Source organism: Molothrus ater, chromosome 3 (genome assembly GCF_012460135.2).
Source record: "Molothrus ater isolate BHLD 08-10-18 breed brown headed cowbird chromosome 3, BPBGC_Mater_1.1, whole genome shotgun sequence".
Taxonomy (NCBI): domain Eukaryota; kingdom Metazoa; phylum Chordata; class Aves; order Passeriformes; family Icteridae; genus Molothrus; species Molothrus ater.
In genome coordinates, this window is record NC_050480.2 from 23216344 (window position 1) to 23236924 (window position 20581).

A 20581-nucleotide genomic window follows, 5' to 3' on the forward strand; every position below is an offset into this window, starting at 1 on the left:
GTGTAACCAAGACAGAACTGAAAATGAACTGTGACATCACTAACTCTTTCACAGTTAAACCAGTTCTTCTCTTCTTCCATCTTGCTTAAAATGGCAGCACAAAGACAAATAATGTAATGGTATCTTTAAGAGAGAGATGACATTTACTCTCTAGAAGATGCTGGAAATGATCCAATATAGACAAAAAAAATGTTTCATCAGAAGTGTGTGAAATTTATTCTTGTAATTGGGGTAAAATGAAACTTGGAAGAGTTAAAGACTAAAGATTCTACCAGGACCATCTGGTAGGAACTGATAGCAGAACCATGAACTTGTGTAATTAGTGGCCTTGGAAGTTGTCAGCAAAAAGAGCTCAGATAAAAACACCTTATAAGAATATTTGTACCAATTATTTATTTCTTCCCCCAAAACACAAATTAATTAAAAAAAAGGGAAAAAAGCAGATTTCTTTTCTAGACCTGGATAAAAGAATTATAATTTTCAACAGGTAGTTTACAATCAGTGGGAATAAACAAGCAGTCCAGGTTTCCTGATTGATCCATCCAGGGTGTGCTCAGTAGCTGTCTATCAAACAATTTTATTTACAACTCAGCATCATCCTGCAGTAGATCTGGATCTTCATCATCCAGTAAGAGGTCAGCATCCATGACTTCATTCTCTTCCATGACATCACCCAGATCCGGAACAACATCATCATCAATGTCACCAACATTTTCAACATGTTTAACCAAGCTCATGTGATCCAGGGGGATCAAACTATGCCCAGCTGGCCCAGTAGTTCTTGCAATAGTGGCTGCCATTTCTGCTGCTACAGCAGCTTTCTGAGCCTTCTGCCTTTGCTGTTCTTCTTGTTGTCTGTGAGTCTTCATATGAGCATTGCGGCTTTTGATTTTGAAAAAGACCCTAAATTTTAAAGGGAAAAAAAAATCAGATTAAAATGCACTACTTTTGATGAAATGAGCCAAAAAAGACTCAACAACTTATCAGTACATTTGCTTCCTTGTCCTGAAATAGAACTCAGTGAAGCCTGCAATGCCATGGTGTGAATTTCAGGGACATATTACCAGATTTATACATCCTGATGGTATCAGAATGGCCTACTCTGATTTTGCCAAAGGTAGTTTGTAGCTCCCACACCTGCTTCAGTATCTATGCACATCATAATTTTCCCTCTCTCACTTTCACAACCATCTTGCACAACAGGAAGAAAGTGAAGGATTACCACAATGGACAAACTCAAGCACAGAAACACAGAAGAAGTTGCCCACTGTCTCAGCCAAGTCAGTGATGAAGCAGGAAGCTGGAATGTCAGATGTAAAAATTCTAGCAGGTAAGTGGAAAATAGGAGTAAATACTGCAGGGGCATCCAAAATGTCATGCAAACGTATCTCTGACAGTTTTGGTAAGAGAACGTATCATCTAGGGGGAAAACTTCTTCCAAGACAATCAGAGCAAAACATGAAGTTTGTTCACAGCACTGCTGATCTGGAATCTAAACAGGCAAAGGCAATGCTGTACTGCAGACAGCCACACTTACTTGCCACACTCCTTGCAAGGAAAAATTGTCGTTGGGTCGGTCTCGCCGCTCGTTGTGCTGTGGGCAGGTGAGCTCTTGATGGAGCAGTATCCGCTCTGCGTACCGGATTTCTGCTTGGTGCCGGGAATGGTGCAGCGCGTTTTCGTCACCTGGTTTGTACCTCCGTGAATGCGAGCATGGCCGTTCAGTGCTTGTCGGGAGCTGAACACCTGCCAGGGAGTGGGGTGGAGGGGAGGGGAAAAAAACAACCCCAAGAAATCACAAGGCAACACTGGAACTGCAGAAAGTAGGATGCTGAATGCATATCACAACAGAACAAGTGGACATGTCTAATATGCACCATCTACTCGCTCAAATGGTGCTTGCTTTCAGCAATATCCCACTATAATTGAAGAGAGTCACAATAAAACAAAGCAGTGAGCTATCCTATTATTAAAGTTGTGTAACCTACACAACTTTAATAATTGTGGAGCTGTTGGAGCTGTTGCCATATAGTATTTCTAAACGGTACATCATCTCAGAATTCAGTTTTCTGTATAGATCAAACTGCTTCTATTTTGTGGGGTGGGAATTAAAAGGAGTCAAAATCACAATTCACTAGTTTACACATATGACCACCACCACCACCCTCTCTCCGTTAAGTATACCAAACTCACGTACAGCGCCACAGTTTGGCATTTCACAGATGAAGGAGGATGAAGACAGTGAAAGACCCTGAACGGCAGGCAGATCTATATGTCCAACAAGAGAGATTGCTGGTGGGTCAGGTGACTTCTGCATTTCCCTTTCTTCCTTTCTGTCTTCTTCGATCTCCTCATCTTCCTCTAACACTTCCTCCTCTCCACTTGTCTGAAACCGACAGCGCATTTAAGGAACACTAGAAATATGGTCAGACAGCACTGGATAGCAGGACATAGACAGTTTGGGAACAGCATGTTGTTTAGTCACATGTGCTTCCCAGTATCACTGTTTCTTTCCATCCTGAATGAACTTCTGGTCTTACTGGAGCTACCACCCCTTAATGCATAAGCTATAGCACATAAAGCTTCTCTGCAGTGCTCAAGACAGCCTCCATGTGTATTATCATCTCCAAAGATCTGCAGATGCCAGGTGCAGTGCTGTCCTCCTGCCACCAGAAAGGCCACGTATGCTGTACTTGTAGTCAAGTTACTTTAACAAAACCCCAAAACGACCAACCAAAAAACCCCAACCCACAAGCCAGCACATCCCAAGTGGTATTTGTATCGGAATGTTAGAGCCTTTAGGAGCACACATGGGCACAAGCATAATTTATAGATGTTTCCCAGGACTACAGTTAGATAATGCACTTAAATCTGGTTGCAGTCCAGCCAAACAAATCTTGGGGTAGTTGAGGTCACAAAATGTTCATACAGAACATAATTTAGTTATGGAATAATTTCTATTGGAAGATACCTATGTCACCTACTTCAACCTCCTCCTCAAAAAAGGACAAACAAAAATTATCAAGTGTTAAACTTTCTCATCTTCCTTTAGACTTACCAAGCATTCATCTCTTTTCTTCTCTAGGCGCGTTCTGTGTTTCCGTCCCAAACGCAAGATTTTCTTCCAGGTATAGTAGTATTCCACACATTGTGCAACTGTCTTGGACTTAACCTGTAGTTAAGGAATTACAGAAATAGTCCCATCTTAATTTTCTGTTTTCATTCAACACAATTTTAATATATTCTGTCAGGAAGGCTTTATTCCTCAAACATTCAAATGGAGAGGAAAAAAAAGGCAGTTTGACTACAACAGGAATACTCTTGTAGAATAATTATTTTTAAATTGTTTTTTCAGTCAAATTTCCGTTGACTTTTTCAACTTCAGAAGATTTCTCTGGAATTCTCTAAACTCCAGACAGAAAATGACTCAGAATGTACTCTTGTAGCTCAGTTGTACAGTACCACTGAGAAATCTAGGAATTAAGACTTGACTCACATAAATCCACATATTTTTCAACATTTGAGCTAACAAGTAGGGTATTGTGCCCTGAGATTTATAACCTTGTCTTTTCTGCTTTGTAGCAGAACATGAAAAGTAAGCCCAAACATGTTTTCTCTTTATTAAGAGGTTTCAACACTTCCTGGCACCAGGCTCAATGCCAGTGACTCTGGTACCTTGTAACAAACTGTCAGAGAACACCAAGATGGTAACAGAAAATCATACTTGTCCCATACATAAAATGCCATGATTTGGACTCCAGGTGTGAAAACTTTCCCATGTAATAACAAGAGGAAAAACTTTTAATTATTTATAACTGTTTTTTACTGGTATCTAATGCACAGCTACAAACAATGAATATACCACTCCTATTGGTGTTCTTGGAACCACTGCTGCCTCTATGCCTGCAACCAGCTGGTCTGGCACTGGAGGGAAAATGAAGAGGAATAGCATAGAGCAAAAGGGAAAAAAAAACCCCCACAAATTGACAGAACAGAAATAACCTTACCATTTTCTGTACAAATATGAAATCTTTGCTGTAGGTGGACAATGCCTCTTTGAACAGTCTCCTTTCTTGATGTGTCCATTTGTCAGAGCCTTAAAAAGAACATGAAATCATTATGAACAATAAAAAGTCACCACCTTTATGCTGATGCCATATCTGAAATGAGAACCAGAAGTCTCAAGCAAATGTGAATGATTGCTGCTACCCAAATACAAGCATGGCTGTACTGACTCAGACCTGAAGTCCATCTAACCAGTACTTGGTCTCCAGCAGTGGTGACAGGCAGTTGCCTAGGAAACAGTAAGATCAGGGCAAGCAAATACAAATGCCTCTCCCTAATTTTTCCTAACCTCTGACCATGTTGGGCACAGGGGATTTCTTGAGTCTGTTGCAATTTGCTTATTTAGTAACTACCCTTGTAAGTGCTGAGCCACTCTTCCTTTCAAACAATTAAACTTCTTGTACCCAAACCATCCTTTGCCAAGGAGTTTCATAGATCAGTGGACCCTCTGCATGAAGAGCCACCTCCCTTTCTTTGTTTCCTGGCTCCCAGTAGCTTCACTGGATGACCCTTCATTCTTCAAGTGGAGAAGAAAGTGAACCCAACCTTGACCATCACCTCCATGCTATTCAGAATTTTGTGCCCTTTCTATCACTCCCAAACCTTTGATCATTACTGCTGTCCCACACCGAACCTTTTCGGTACTAAAACATTCCTATAAAGACAAGAGGTCCAGAAAGGCACACAGAAGTCCACATAAAATCCAGGCTTTCACAGTGGCATCACCATGATTTCTATCCTCTTAACGCTTGACTATTTTTTTAGCTATTGTTAAATACAGTTGATACTTCCTTAGAACTAGCATTACAATCCCAAACTTTTATTCGAATTGAGAAGTACCACCACAGAGCTCCTAATTTCCTATGTAAGGATTGAATTGTTTATTCCCATGTATGCCGCTTTACATTTGATGACACAGAAGTTCATATATCCTTTTCTCCTTTTGTAAGATCCTTTTTTCTAAAATCCTTTTGCAGCTCTTCACTTGCATGGTTTGGAATAAGACATTTAAATCCTCTGTGGCAGAGGTCACAAGGAGGTAGACACTGTAGCAATGTGCAATATGCACAAAGTGTTTTTTATCATTTAATGGAAGCTATATATAAAACTTCTGAATATTGTTATTCTGTGTTTGGTCCCCTGGCCTAACTGCCCATGAAAATGTGAAATCAACATTTAAATTGAACTGAATTTATGCTTTCTCAATATTAGGCAAACAGAAGGAACACAGGATTGCTCTGCTGCATCAAAGCACTGTTCTGTTTGTTAGGAGTGGGCAGCATTACATACATTGAAGGATATGCAAGAAGTCATAAAGTGGATGCCTTTGAAATGACTTATACTATGAGAAGATTCTACTTCATTCTGAGAATTTCTGAAACATCTAAAACTTTTATGAAAAGAAATCCTTTATATTTCTGTCAATGTTACTACTCTCCATAGAAATGCTTGCCTCTGCACTGATTTCAATTAACTTGGGTCTTGGCACCACACATGGTATTGAACTCTACAAGTAACTTTTGTCTTAAAAAATAGCAATATAATTAACTGCAAATTTTTTGTATTTCATCATCAGCTCCCAGGCTTACAAGCTCAGAGCAGGTATCTCACCACTCCTTTATATGATGAAAACTACAAAATTAACTTTTCTGCAACCTGTTTTCTGTAGGCTCTTCCGGTATTGGATATAAGCATGCATTAGTTATTTCCACAGAGATTTACACTTAAAGCTCTCTTAAGCATCAGAGAAAGGCACTGGCTTCAAGCCACGAGTTTTACTTATTCTGTTATCACCCAGAGATCTTTCTGCTGACACATTGCCTTTCCATCTTCTCCCACCCTGAACCAGCATCATTCCCTTCTTATACAAGCTGTCAGTCATTCGCATTTACCCTCCCTTTGTACAGGGGTAAATGCACTCATTCAGTCCAGGAGGCTACTCTATTGTGCCAAAACATAACTTTAAAAGCATGACAACACGGGAGAGATTTTCTTTTTTTCTAGTCATTCTCTCTCTTGCTTCCACCCTACCCTCTGAATAAGACAACACAATAAAAACAATAACATGGAATCACTTCCATGAACTAATTTTGTTGTACACCTATGGAATATTTGAGCCTTGCATACTCTCCCCAATAGCTGTGGTATTAGCAGAGACCCTTATAGGATTATGCGGGTTAATTGGAAGTAACCTAATTAATAGAATAAATCCTGTGTAGGAAAAGAAACAGAAGAAAAGCTGTTTTTAACTCTGGTTGCTGGGAAACCACTTTTGCTCTTGTTAGCTTGAGGGAGATATAGAGAACGTGCATAGAGAGAGATCTGCAATGCAGCAAAAAGAATTTGGGGCTTTAGAATACAGATCAAATTTTAAAGCTGCTCTTTATGTTTAGATATTTATTCTACATTTTGTTTTACCTGCCATACTGTTTTTGCACTGACATTAAACTGACATATTTAACTGATATTAAATATCTTCTAATAATTTGTGTGCTTTGGGCCCAACTTGTGGGTTTCAAGGGGGCTACATGTACACCCAGGGAGCCCCATTGAGAGGTAGCTGAAATCCACTTCGCACAACATATGCTGGGTCTGACCCACAGCCCTGTCACAGCATGTACAAGAAGCTTCCACACTGCCTGAAGTGCCCTATGTCAGAGACCATCTCTCCTGCAGTTCTCACTGCAGAACTTCAGACCTGAGAAACTCCACTGTTCAAAGGAGAACAGTTCAAGTGTTTGCAACAGTGCCCCTCTTGTACCAGGTATGTGCTCCGTCTCTCTTCCTAAACACCATCCTGACAGATGGCAAAGTGTTTGGACAGAGATTAGGGTGTTCTTCCAAGGAGCCCTGGGTCAGCATGTCCAGCTCTCTTGGCACACACCAGAAAATCCTCAAGTGTTACAAGTGGCTTCCTTCACAAGCCAACAAGTTTCAAAGGTGAGCTATTTGCCTGTACCCTCATTCAAAGGCAATGCTAAGGATGAGTTTGGGTGTCTGTTGTTTGTGGTATGCTAATGAGTTAATTCTCATGAGTAAGTGGCATGCTTTGTTTCAATGTATTCCACTTTTAAATGTGGTAAGCCTGAGAGCCTTGATTTCTGAGTATGGAGCAGAAAACATGAAGTTATCCCAAACTGATGCCACTTGAAGTCACATTAAAGCTATTAATGGACTAGATTATGAAAAATTCTCATACGCCTCGAGTGGCTCATTATCAATCAGAAATAAACTGTTATTCAAGAGCTGCTGCACAGTGCTAGAGCAATGCTGTCAATATAAGTTGCAATCACATGTTGCATGCAAAAGCATTAGAAAGCAGGGCTTTGTCTTGTTATTTTATGGCACTTAAATCCAGAATGGTGAGATTTTATTTCATGTTGTGATAAGCACAATCCAACTTTCTTTCCTGCTTAAGAAACAGGGATTCAAAGGTGTCCACAGGTCTCAGTGCTATTTACCAAGGATTAGCATCATGTCATGTGAAAGATCAAACAAAACAGTCTCTTGGCTCCTCCCTGAATCCCAGTGAATTCTTTTTGAAACTACTGTGAAGTTGCTTTAGTAAAGACTGTTCTTCCTCTGCCACACAGGCAGAAATTTCTTATCTGCTCTGCTAATTAGATTGTTTACTGACGAAGAGGCTGTGGGCTATCTCCTCATCTTCCTGCTCTCATGCCCTTGAACTGTCTCACACATATTTGGTGTCATCTCTTCAGGCAAGGGACCCTGATCAAAGTTCTTGGCTGATGTCTGATGTCCTTCTTCCCCATCCATTCCCATGTCCACCCTTTGGACTGCAACAGAGCTGCTATCACAAGCACCAAGCACCTTCCTCAGACAAAACCAAAAACCTGACGTTCACATTTATTCACTGTCATTATCAGCTACTACCAAACACGTTTCTGTTCTTGTTCTCAGGCCAGGGGGTTAAGGAGCTGCTCTACAAAAACTGCTTGTTACTTGGAAGTCTTTCCAGTGGGCTGCTACAGCCAGGATGTAGACTGCTTCTGTACTTACCTTGCACAGTGACTGTAACTGAACTGAGTACATGACCTTGGACACTGTGACTGACTGACCACCAGGAGACTCTTGGCTTGTTTCCTATTGAGCCTGAACTGGAGATGAAGTTCTAAATGTCTTCTGCAAAACCCTATTCTGTGTCTCAGCAGCTGTTAGCCACTACAAAGCATTAAGCAATAGCATGGGGGGCTGCAGAGGTGTGACATTTGCCATCTCTGCTCAGGTGACACAACTGAATCCAAAGGCTTAACACCACATTTGTATTTCACACCAACCCAGACTTTTTTTACTAGATCCCCACACAGAGGCTCTGTAAACAGCACTAAGATCTTAGTGAGAGTTACAGCACTGCCTCTTTGAAAGGATGCTTGTGATTATCATATTCATTTATTGTGCACCACCACCTCGGAAGAAGCAGGCTGGATGGTAGATTGATTATGTGCCAGAAAATTAAGACACTAGTGATACTAAATTATAAATTACAAATAGCAGCAGTTTTAAAAGGAGATGAAATTGTTAAGTTTCAGTTTAAAGAGAAAAATAATCACTCGAGGCAGTTTTAAATCCATAGAATCCTCCACAGCAACATGGATGCAAAGCTTCTGTACATTGTCAGTCATGTATAAAACTGCTGAACTTGCAACAAACGGCTCTGGGAGTACCCTTGGCACTGCCCACATCATCTCTATTAAATGCTGCCATCCCTGCAGCAGACAGCAGAGAGTGCAAGGTGATCCCATGCTCCAGCCTGCATGCCAGGCTTGGACTGTGGAGCAGATAGAAAGATCTCAAGGAAACCTACCGGCATAGTGGTAATTTGACAAAGGATGACACTTCAACCTCACTGGCTTTCTCAACAGCAGCTTTTCAAGAGCAACCTAAATGAAAAAGCAGGGAAAAACAGAATTAGGGAAAGCAATCATCTGTGGCATAAAACTGCATTTAGAAGACTATTTGTTATGAGGATATGAATTAATTTTCTCTCTTTTCTCTTTTCTGTCATATAAAATCACATCAAATTACTCTAAGGCCCATTAACACTGTACCTCACAGAAGAGCACCTAATGTGCACCTGTCCTACCTTAATGAGCACAAATGTGACTATTACTTAGCAACTTCCAGCTCTTTCCCTCCTTTCTGCTTGCCACAAACAAATACATTTATAGTGTTAGACTTGATAGTGTTAATTAATACTAATATTTAATGGTTTGAAGCATTAATATTTATAGCATAAAATATTTTAGAATATCTGTGTAAGTCAACATCTTTCAAGAATGACTGCAAATATAGTTAATCGTCCTTCAAATCAGGAAGACAGAGAATTTATGGATCCCTAAATTTTTTTCCCCTGAAAATGCATACTCTCTGTAAAGCAAATTCCACATCCTGACATTCTCAGACCTCTCAGATACAGCTAACAGAGCCCAAGGAAACTGGGACACAAGCTAAAACCCACTGTATTAGCCAATCCAGTGAGACTCATTCCAGCCCCATGTTTTGTTGCATTTGGTTTTATATTGGTTTTCCAGGAACTGGTGCAAGAGGCCTTGCCTTTCCCTAACACTGGGGAAAATGGATGTTTTGCCTTAGTTAATAACATTCCCATCACTAAACTAATGCAAATATTTGAAATGCATTATTTATATAAGAACTGTGTTCAATTACCTCACAGTTCTGAACAAATAAGTAGATGTGATTGCTGCTCCAAAAAAAGGGGTTTTTTTATAAGGGCTAGAAGAGGACTAAGCTCTCTGTGACCAAATATAAAGCCTGTGAAATATCAGGGTTGGAGCAAGCACTGGGAGATATTCAAAGCCCCAAGGCTATAAACTAAGTAATCTTATCTATATGAAATATACAGTAAGCCTTCAGAGAGGCACTGCTTTGAAATTTAAATTTATTAGAGAATAAAGGGAAAAGTCATTCCCCAAAAATGTTACAGGATGTTTAAAGCATCATTTCAAATCAATCAGAAATCTTTTTTATATAACCATATCTAAATCCATTTAATAAAGCATGCTAATTTATCTGCAGAAGAGGATCATATCTCCCCTTTCAGCTTTTTTATCTTACCATAATATCTCCTTTTGCTTCAAAGAGTGAGTGCAAAGCGTATTCTGAGTTAGTTCCTCCACCAGGTAACACACTGGAACAGCTCATATTTAAAAGGTCTTCCACTGTCAGAAACAAGTCAACATTTTACTGCTAATACAGTAGCCTGTCAGTCAAACATATGGAGCCAAGGATTCTGTAATGCTCCTCAAAGACTACATAGTTCAGGGCAGCAGATTCTTTCACACTTTTTCTCCTCAACATCTCATCTACTTGTTTTAGGATCACTGAGGAGAGGATGTAACGGAGCCCAAGTTGGGGTGGGACAGGCTACTCCAGAGCCAGAGATCTGCCTGTGAGGCAATGACTTGCACACACCAGTGACATTGCTGTGTCAAGGAGGCTCCAGCCAGGGTGGAGAAACAGAATGAACCATGTTGGAAACAGGAAAAAATTCTGCTCAGGGCTGGTAAAACCCACCAAGCCTGACACATTTCCTGTCACTATGGTCACAGGACAGGCCCAGGATGCATCAGTTACGTCTCAGCTGCCTTTACCAGGCAGTTCAGTACCCAACTTCCCAGCAATGACCTTTCCCCCTTGGCTGCCCAAAAACCATTCATTCCCTTTAAATGCCACCATATAATGCTGCTGCTCTGAACCTATACCATGTAGTTCTAGTCTTTTGCTCTGCACTCTCAGCAATTAATATTCTCTTGAACATTTTGTTCAATACAGACACAAGAAATCAATGTGTATTTCTTCAACAGGCACAGGCTGATGTAGGAACTTCCAAAATGGCAAGTCATTATACCTCTTTGTTGGAAGACTTTGTTCTCCAGTTCTGGCCATGGTTTCCAAACCAAAGTAGCCTTGTGCACATCTTTCTCCATTAGCAATCTGTCCTGCAGCTCAGGAATGTCAGCCTGGAACCTGGACCCAATATTGATTCGCCTATAAATAAGAATAAATAAATAAGGATTCAACTATGTGTAGAAAATACAAAAGTCAGATTAGCATTCACTTTATTTCCATCAAAACTTTTATTGCACTGAAGTGGCAGGAAATTGTGTCAGATTGCTTTACACAATGCTTTACTCCCAGTGGGATAAGTATTTTGAATACTAGAGAGAACTGATCTCTTGGGGAAAAACAAAAATTTCAATGTGCAATTTGAGCCATACTGAGACATCATACCTTAGGGACAACCCAAGCTAATTTATATGCATGGCTAGCAAAGAGGCTAGACATCAGAAACAGCAAATTTCTGTTCCACAGAGAATGGTACTCTTCAGCAGAGAGCAAAAAGAGCCATTACTGCTGAGGGACAACCCTGTCTGCACTTTGCCATGGGGAACCTACCAGGTAACACCACCACTCCAAAGCTCCACTCTTATAAAACATATATAAAGCAAGAGTACTGGATTGGCACATTTTCCTCACGGTACTCTTCCCAGCCACCACTAACTTTGAGCCATGACACCTAAATTTCCCACAGCCACTTTGTTCCAAATGTCCTTAGCCATCACCCACAGAAACATTAAATGCATCCTGCCCAACATGATTTCAGGCACTTGAATACTTCCTGCCTGGTTCAAAACACTTCAGACCATGGGCTCTAGGTTGGAGCTAATCTATAAAAGCGGTGACAAAAAATATTGTTTTTCTTACGGTTCAACAGTCTGTTCTCCAGGCCCAGGCGTCACTGGAATGACACTTCCATCAATACTATCTGAAACAGAGATTGGAATTTGAGTATTGCTGTTTTGCTGCTGGTGACCCCCCAGGCTGCACTGCCACCTCCCTACCAACACCAACATTACTCAGTCTATGATGCAAAAATGACCCTTTATCGATACTTAGAAACAGTCTAAATTTTTATAGGTAACAGAAATGTCTGGACTTGCAGAGGTTTCTACTGCCCTGATTCTGAGAGATTACACATCTTTTCTAGTGAAGTACTGAACAACAAATACTTAACATGGACCCCATGTCTCAAACTAGGTCTTTTTCTTCCACTTCAGAAGGCCCAGATGTAATGAGAGGCAAGGTGATCCTTTCTTGAGGCAGACCACATGGAATGATCACAGCCTCAATGGCAGATTAGGCTCCTCTATTCCCTTTATGCCTTAACTTTGCAAAATCCAAGGCAAAACTGCCACTACAATGTACTTTTCCTGTGAAGTAGCAGAACTGGCCATGCCTGTGAGCACACACAAAACCCATCAATGTGGTGACAGGAGAAGAGAGGACAGAGGTGTAAATGCAATACTTACTAGACCGACACAGGAGCACCCGAGGAGTGGGTGTCAGTGGAGTAAGTGGCAGCTGAGCGTGGGATGTGCTGTGGGAAGTGAGAACACTGCTGAAGAGGCCAGAGCCTTGCCGGACGGGGCTGAGCATCGGCGGCGGAGTGTAGGGGGGCAGCTCGTGTGTGCGGTCCAGCAGGTGATCCCCCAGGACGCGGGGAGAGCGGAGCTGGCTCTGGTACAGAGTGGCACCCGAGTGGGACATGCTGAGGTTGAAGGAAGGAGGAGGTATGAAGAGAGGTTCGGGTCTGTGCCGATACTTCTTCTTGTCCTGCAACGGTTTGAAGTTTTCTTCCGATTTTACAGCACTTGGATGAGGTTTTTTGCTAGTTTCCTAAATGAAAACACAGAGAATCTTATCATTCAGGATGCTTAAATGTGGTTTGCACACAATCCTCTACAGCTCTGGGCAATGGCAACAGAAAAGCTGTTCCCACCAGGCAGTTATTCAGGTACCACTATAATAACCCTGGGCAGTACAGTACCTGGCACTACACAGAAAACTCAAGAGAGTGAGAAAAACCAGGACAAATTACCCTTCACCTCCAGCAGCAAGACCTCTGGGTCAAGGTAGGGCTGAGCCACAGAGGCAGACATGGAGAGGCTGCTGTCAACTTATGAAAATGCAGAGAACTCCTCTCCCAGACCACGAGTTCCTCCTCACTACCCAGACACTCTGGGCACTTCTATTTGCACTGAACACACAGGCTGGTGAGAGATACTTCATTACCCAGGCACAGTTTACTAGAAACTTTATATGAGAGGTTTTATAATGCATTTATATTTAGTGAGACCAGAAGGACACATGAGCTCAGTGAAATTACTCCAGTACTCAGCAGCAGGAAAGGAAGAAAAATGTAATAAATTCAAATTCTTTGCCTCTTATCACTACATTCCCATCAGCTTGATTACAGTCCAGCTGCAACAAATCTTGAACTTAACTCTCTCCTCCTTCCTTGGAGAAAAAAGGGTAGAAAATGACCACTTAGGGAAATTCACACACTGTTAACATGCCCAGACTTCTAGAATTTGAATGTTAAAAATAATTTAATAACAAATCTCCAGAGCATACAGAAGCAGAAGGCACGGAATTTATGCAAACTTGGAATCCGGATTTCTTGGGGGAGTGGGGATAAGGCAGGAAGAAAAAGGTCCTCAGGTTGTGCTTTAAGAACACACAGAAGTTGGTAGATGAACACAGTATTATTAAATGTACTGCTTTTAGGTACTTAGCCTGTAGGCCATCTTTGGAATAAATTTGGGAAGCAGAAGAAAATTCTGACAGCGTTACTCCAGAATGTCTGCATCATCTGGTAAATAAATTATAATACTACATAAAGGAAATAACTACAATGTATGTTTAGACAACATACATCTTTATACCATGGGTGGTTCTTGAGAATCACATTCACCCAATAAAAATCATGTTAAACAAGCATTAGCACTGTCACCCTTTATCCCTTATGTTAATAAGTTCCAGCTTGAGGAAATGGTTTTGATTACAGAGGTCCTGTCCTCTTTGTTAGATCATGGCTGCATCCTCTCCAACAGCTGTTGACATTTTTCTCTCTGTAAAAAAAATTACTTTTGGAAGGGTTTTACTTCTGCAGGGAAGAAAATGCAGCTTTGCAGAGGATTTTTTTGATAATGGACATCCAGAACAGTGAAAGCTACCCATAATGACAGATAAAATCCATCAAGATGGTGAACATTTAGTGTTCATACAGGAGAAAGGGGGAAGAACCCTAAACTCAAGGGAAAAAATCCAAACAAACCAAAACTTAAAAAAGAGACCCAGCAGGTCATGTCTTTGATTAAGGGCTCATTCTATTCTGCTCTCCAAGTGCGAAAGAGCTGGTACTCCTTTCTCACAAGTGTAAAGCAAACCAATGCAACACCTTAGAAATCCTTAACACTCCATCTCCTACACTGCTTCACCTAGAGCATACCCATGCCAACACTGCTTTCAGAAAAGGCCACATTGAGCAGTAAAGGAGATAGTGGTGTCCATGGGCTCTCAGTGCACTACCACCCCTGAAGAAGCACTCTACTTTTCTAAAGTTCTAGTAACTGATTCCCATTATCCAAGACAGAATGCATACTTTTGGGCCCTGCTGCTGCACCTTGATAGATCCCCTCTGGACAGATCCTGATGGATGTTATTTGACTGCTAGCCTCAGCTCACCATCCTGTAGCCTTGCTGAATGTTTAGTTCCTTCTCACTGTTTCATTTTACTGGTTGAGTTTTGTGGGAGCTTTTCTGGACAACTCAAAGCACAGTATAAATAAATGCAACACAGCTTCAGATCTTTGGTATTAAAAAAATCCTTCTCCAATGGCACAATCTCTTTACAGAACAGGAAGAAACTGTGGATCTTTTGATCTTTTGATGTTTCCAATGCTACTGCTTATAGAAAAGATAGGGTCCAGAGAGGAACTGTGTGAGTTTGGTTTGCTTGGGCAATAACAAAGACCACAAGCATAATTTTGAAGGAATGAATGTGCATTTTGCCAAACACTGGCAGATTTAATCACAGTCACTTTATATATGTTGCAGAAATACACAAGTCCAAGCCACCTACTCTGGTGTCTCTAGAGAAGATCTCCCACTCAGAACTTGAGGATTCAAAAAAGACTGTCCCTATTCTTTAGAGGAACTAGAAATAGAAATGAAGAATTCTACTGCTGAGTTACTAAATATTGCGAAATGACAGCTTTCACAGTAAAGTGGAAGTTTATATGTAAAACCTCTGTCTTAAAGGAAGAGAGGAAAGATTTTATATATACATGTATATTTTATATATATTTAAAATTAGTAGATATGTCTGAATGAAGAGTCAGGAGTGAATATTGTAAGGAGTCACCCATGCTGGTATAATGTGATTCCTCATTTGTCCATCAGCCTCACATGGAGAAGGAAAATCAAAAATATCACAAGGATATTTCTCTGCATTGTACAGATAATACCATACAGTACTTATACTACCCAGTAATCCCTTATCATGGCGTAGTCTGCCAAAATGGATTTGAAGGAATGAGCAGAATCCATTTCTACACCGGAACACGAAATAAATATTGCTTGCTCCAGGACTCCTTCAGGAAAATAATAATGAGCATTCTCACATCTCATTCAAGCACTCATCAATTCCTCGTGCTGCCTGACCATTTCAGTTTTATAACCAAAATGTAAGCACTAAGCAGAGCTCTTTTTCCTGTATCAGAAATCCCAGTGATTAACCCTTAGAGCTGATGCATGCAGGGAGAAAGGGAAAAATTACTTCACTGCAGATCTCCGAGTTTCATATAGCTTGGAGCACACACTCTAAGCACTGCACTCTCTTTGGCTGAAATGAGAAGCACATATATCTGACTTCAGAAAACAGGAAGAAATAAAACTGCCAGTTTTAAGCAATAACGTAACAATGAAGCAGCCTGAAAAGGAAAAAACAAAACCAGTAAAAAGATAGTAAATCCCTTTGTTCTAGTGGGATGAAAGAATATCACTTTCCAATTTCAAATTATTTGTTTTCAACTGAGATCTTGATTCCTCAGCAAGGGAAAATTAGTATTTTTAGATGATTGAAGAAGAAATGCTCTGATGCTACAGGACTCTTTTTATTTATTAGGAATCATAAAGATTCCAGAAAATATTCTAAAATACAGACATTTTAGAAAGTAGCAGCACTACAAGCAAAGGGATTTAACAAGCACAGGACAGTTAGTGGCAAGAAACACAGCACTCACAGAGGATGAGCAGGGGTTGGCCACTTTTGGACTGCACGGTGGAGAGTAAGTCATCTTCACGAGAACGGGCATCTCGTCATCTGACACAGAGTTGGCAGGCTTGTCTGTGACTGTGGCACTGCTGGCAGAGGGCTGCGTGCTGGGCTCAGGTGACAGAAGCTTTACAGGGACAGACACTGGCATGACGATGGGCGCGAGGCCATCCACCTCTTTAGACAGCAGCTGCTGTGGTGGTTTCTCTCCTTCATCCTGCACAGACAATTAAAGGCTTTCAGCCCAGTGAGCGAGCGCTGCTCTGCATCGATGCACCACGCAAGGTGTGCACCGTGGCTGAAAAGAAGTGGCCAGGGTTACAAACACACAACAGTGTTCCTTCCTGGGACTCCAGCTTTGCCTCCAATGAAGTTGGCAGGTTACTTGTGACTCCTACACAGGATTCAGTCTTGGTGACAAACAATCACCTGCAGCATCTTTGCAAGGTAACTTGCAGGAGGGGAAACAAACATGTCTCTTTTTATTGCTACAAACACAGAATTCTCCATCACCCAACTAAAAACAAAAAGACAAACTCTGGAACTCTGGTAGCTTTTTGCCCTCCTATGGTATTCCCTGTTAGGACAGAATTTCTAAAATATCAGGATAAAGACTGACTGACAGGGCAAGTTATTTTTATGCAGAACAACTCAAACACATTTTTGGTTTGGTATTTGTTGATACCTATTACAACTAAAACACTTTGGAAGAAAGCTGTCAAAGATTCAACAATTCTGCTCCTCCAGTTAAAGCCTGGGAAGGCTTCCAATAAATATTCCTTAGTCATCCAAGTAGTTAAAATGAAAATAAGGAAGACTTGATGTTCCTGGTATTTCTAATATAATAAACAAACATGAGGAGGAAAAAAATTAGACATTCCTGACATGACTTGGTAGGGTGTTCTGTAACGTGCAGAGAAACAGAGAAGGACAAACACTGATCTGTCCTCCACCACTGCCTCTGTCTTCAAAACAAGACTTCTGGCCTACAAACTAACAGAATTACGTGCATTTCTACTTCCATGGGGTATGACATAACAAAACAGTGCTGAGAAGAACAAGTTTTGACAGCAAAGCAAAGCATGGCAAAGCAAGCAAACATCAACACAAAAGGACTGTGCCAAATACTGAAGTCAAATGGACTGCTACCTGTTTGAAGTTAGGAGATGCTCTTACTCCTCCGTGTGACCTCATGTGACCATTTAGAGCAGGCAAACTCTTAAATTCCTTCAAGCATATTGAACACATTAGCTTGTTCTTCGCATCAGCTCTCTCAGGAAGTGTTTCTCTGTTCTGGCCACTATTTTTATTTTCATTTTTTTAAAGCATGGAACAGAAGAAAAAAGATTAGTTTGGCATGTTCCCTTTGTTGCAGAGGGAGCTTTTTTAATCAAGGAAGTTTATAAAATTTTACAGTTAGATGGTAATGAAGTCACAAGTAAGTGCGTGGTGACTGCTGTGGAATACGTGGCCAATAACCTAGATCAGCTGCTCCCAAGATGGGGAAAAGGGAGGTTTTGAGCAGGACATGCTCATCAATACAGAAAATCTGAGACCCATGACATCTACCACGATAGACTTGCATTTCCCCACTTGTGACAGCAATTAACAAGTACTTGGACACAATGCCTCTAATTTATGGTAGGCAACCACTCTGACAGACACCTTGGCCCTTCAGAGGTGTGACCTTAAGAAACAAACAGAAGATCTTTGCTGCCAAAGATACAAATCCAGACCAGACAGCATCCCTTTTCTTATAAATGCAACACTGGAGCTCCCTGCTTCTGTTTTTTTTTTTGTTTCCTTCCTTTTTTTTTAATTAATATAAAGAAAGTATTTGAGTCTATTGCTATGGGTGGGATGCTGAAAATCATACAAACTTAAAAATCAGAAAGCACAAAACTAAAGGTATTTCTAGAAGAGCAACAATTATTACACACCCAGACTGTATGCTTTTCCCTCTAAATAGAGATCTCCTTTGCATTTTTCATATTTTATTAGAAAGACAGAATCTTTTAAAAATACCTTTGTTCTGGGGACAGTGGCTGCAGTCTGCCATCTGACAGTTGCACCTGCTTTCAAAACAGGACAATGGAAAAGAGAGGAAAAAGTTGAGAAAATAATTTTTCAGGAAATAGTGTGTAAACGAAGGTACTCACAGCATTAAGTCTGCACTTTACATACTATTTTACTACTATTAAAAAGCCTCTGAGTTGAGAGCCAGACATCAAATCTGCCCCTGTGAGCACTGCTAGTTCAAGTTTTCTTCACTCACCTGTTTGAAGCCTTTGCTTTGACCCAGGAGCACTACTTTTGGAAACAGAGTTGACTAACTGCTCCTGAACAACTGAGACTGCAGTGTTAAAAAATGAGCAGGCAGGATTTGTTGTAACTGGGTCCCTCCTTCTCAGAAACTGAGGCAGAACTTCCCAAAGCCTCTCACAAGGAAAGCAGCAGCCTCACAGACACAATTCTGTGCTGCTGCCAGCCTGGCCCAAAGCCAACCCTGAGCTGCAGACAGAAGTGTAGTAATGAAGTTTCCCAATAGTTCCCCATCCCAGAGATGCCCACAGCTCACATCCTAACCTCCTGCCTCTGCCGAAACCGCTTAGTTTCCACACTTTGCTACTCTTCTGCAAACAAATTTGGCTGGGCATGGATCTAAAACACCACCTACCTGAGGCCACGTGGTGCTGGGAGAGTCTTGCTGAGAGCTTTTGTTGTTCAGATGAACTCCAAGGGGTGGCAAAAGAGTTCGATGAGGCACAGCATTACCTACAGAATTCATCTCCTGCCGTGCGGGATCCTCGGCGCTCTCGGGTGGAGTGAGGCCAACGTGGGAGTTCAGGGATGGCACTCTGCTCTCACTCAGGTACTGCTTCTGCTGCTCTTGCTGCTGCTGCTGCAGTAAACTCTGGGGGTACAAGTGCCTGTACTGTTCGTGGGGATCCTGGAAGCAATACTGAGGCACTGCTCCCAGCTGGATAAGCTGCACAGGATGACTGGGATCCTGAGAGTACTGGTGTGGCTCATGCATAGTCTTTGGATCGGGTTCCCTGTGATACGGAGGAAGCGGCAACTGCATCTGCTGCTGCTGCTGCTGTAACTGCTGCATGACAGGTTGTGTTTGGTAATACTGAGCGATCTGCACGGGACACTGCCGCTGCTGCCGAGCTGGGGGCTGCTGCTGCATCTCCTGGATCGAGAGCCGCTGGTGTCCCTGCTGGGGCTGGCCGTAGTACTGAGGCTGCTGCAGGTGCTGCATCTGCTGCGGCAGGAGCTGCTGGGACTGCATCTGCGGAACGTGCGCCTGTCCCTGCTGGAACGCAGAATGCATCTGCATCTGCGATAAGTGCTGCTGGTAGTCGTAGTACAGCTGTTGGTGCTGCATGACTTGCATTTGTTGCTTTTGCTGTGTGCTTGCAAAGTTCTGGTGCGTTTGCTGTGGCACTGGTTGGTATCTTTGTATGGTGGAAGCTACGGGCTGTTGCTCGACCGCCGGCTTCTGGGACAGCAGCTGCCTGAGCGCACTGTCACCGGAATTATCCACCATCGAAGACTCGGTGTGCAGAACCTGAGCCATGTTGTTGACTTGAATTCTCAGATTTTGGTTAGCAAATACTTGTGTAAAGGAGTCCAATTTGTGCAGGACCCCACTGGTAATTTTTTGCGACCGGTTTTCGCTGGGTTGTGGGTAAGAATATTGGTATCCGTCATGGGACTCCCCCTGCCCGAGGGGGCTCCACATTGAGCTTTGATTATTCAAACTGTTCCTCGCTGGGACGTGGTTTCCTGAGCCAGAATGTGTCCAACTGGTTTGTCTAGATGTATCCATCGACCCAAGACTTTTTGAACCTACAGGCAAAGCTATACTGTCCCTTGAATCTTGGGGAAATGGAGGGGAGAGGGGGGACGCCTGGGGAGCATCCATAACAGATGTCCCATAGCTATGATTCAGAGATGGAAGGGAGTTCATTTGGTGTTGTTCGTAGTACAAGTTCTCGTTGTTGTTGGCAGTATGATTAGTTTTATACAATTGCTGGTCCCCCATTTTTGGTCACTTCTGTTCCAAACTTACAGGCACACAAACCATTGAAATCTCTATGAACCCTGAGATAGCTGAGTGAGGGGAAGGGAGGGGAGGGGAGAAGAAGCTAGAATTACTTAAAATTCAGCATGTCCATGTGCATCACAAGGACTAAAATTTCCTCCAGTCTGTCAGTAATTCCAATCTCAGACTCGATGTTGTTTCACATCTTCAATGAATGGACCACAGCACAAATCCTACACAGATCAGTAAGTTCAGTGTGCCAAGCACCTGCAGAGTAAGAGAAAGACAAGGTAAGTGCTGGCTCT

General features: G+C 41.8%; 1 protein-coding gene across 9 annotated transcripts in view; it reads right to left on the reverse strand.

Moving 5' to 3' along the window:
- Nucleotides 1-378: 378 nt before the first annotated feature.
- TRERF1 (transcriptional regulating factor 1) overlaps nt 379-20581 on the reverse strand; it is a 97696-nt gene continuing 77493 nt past the window's right edge. For 6 of the 9 annotated variants that reach the window (XM_036380284.2, XM_036380283.2, XM_054514216.1 and 3 more), the window contains 14 exons: nt 18903-20543; nt 18251-18300; nt 17375-17525; nt 16194-16442; nt 12417-12783; nt 11812-11872; nt 10955-11094; nt 10162-10265; nt 8891-8966; nt 4008-4096; nt 3059-3172; nt 2198-2386; nt 1538-1746; nt 379-903 (listed from right to left, as the gene is read on the reverse strand). In XM_036380284.2, the coding sequence (XP_036236177.1) occupies nt 582-903; nt 1538-1746; nt 2198-2386; nt 3059-3172; nt 4008-4096; nt 8891-8966; nt 10162-10265; nt 10955-11094; nt 11812-11872; nt 12417-12783; nt 16194-16442; nt 17375-17525; nt 18251-18300; nt 18903-20276 (3495 nt within the window). In that variant the 5' untranslated portion in view covers nt 20277-20543 and the 3' untranslated portion in view covers nt 379-581. The remainder of the gene's footprint in view (nt 904-1537; nt 1747-2197; nt 2387-3058; nt 3173-4007; nt 4097-8890; nt 8967-10161; nt 10266-10954; nt 11095-11811; nt 11873-12416; nt 12784-16193; nt 16443-17374; nt 17526-18250; nt 18301-18902; nt 20544-20581) is intronic. The other 3 variants (XM_036380285.2, XM_036380288.2, XM_036380287.2) reach the window with 3 other exon arrangements.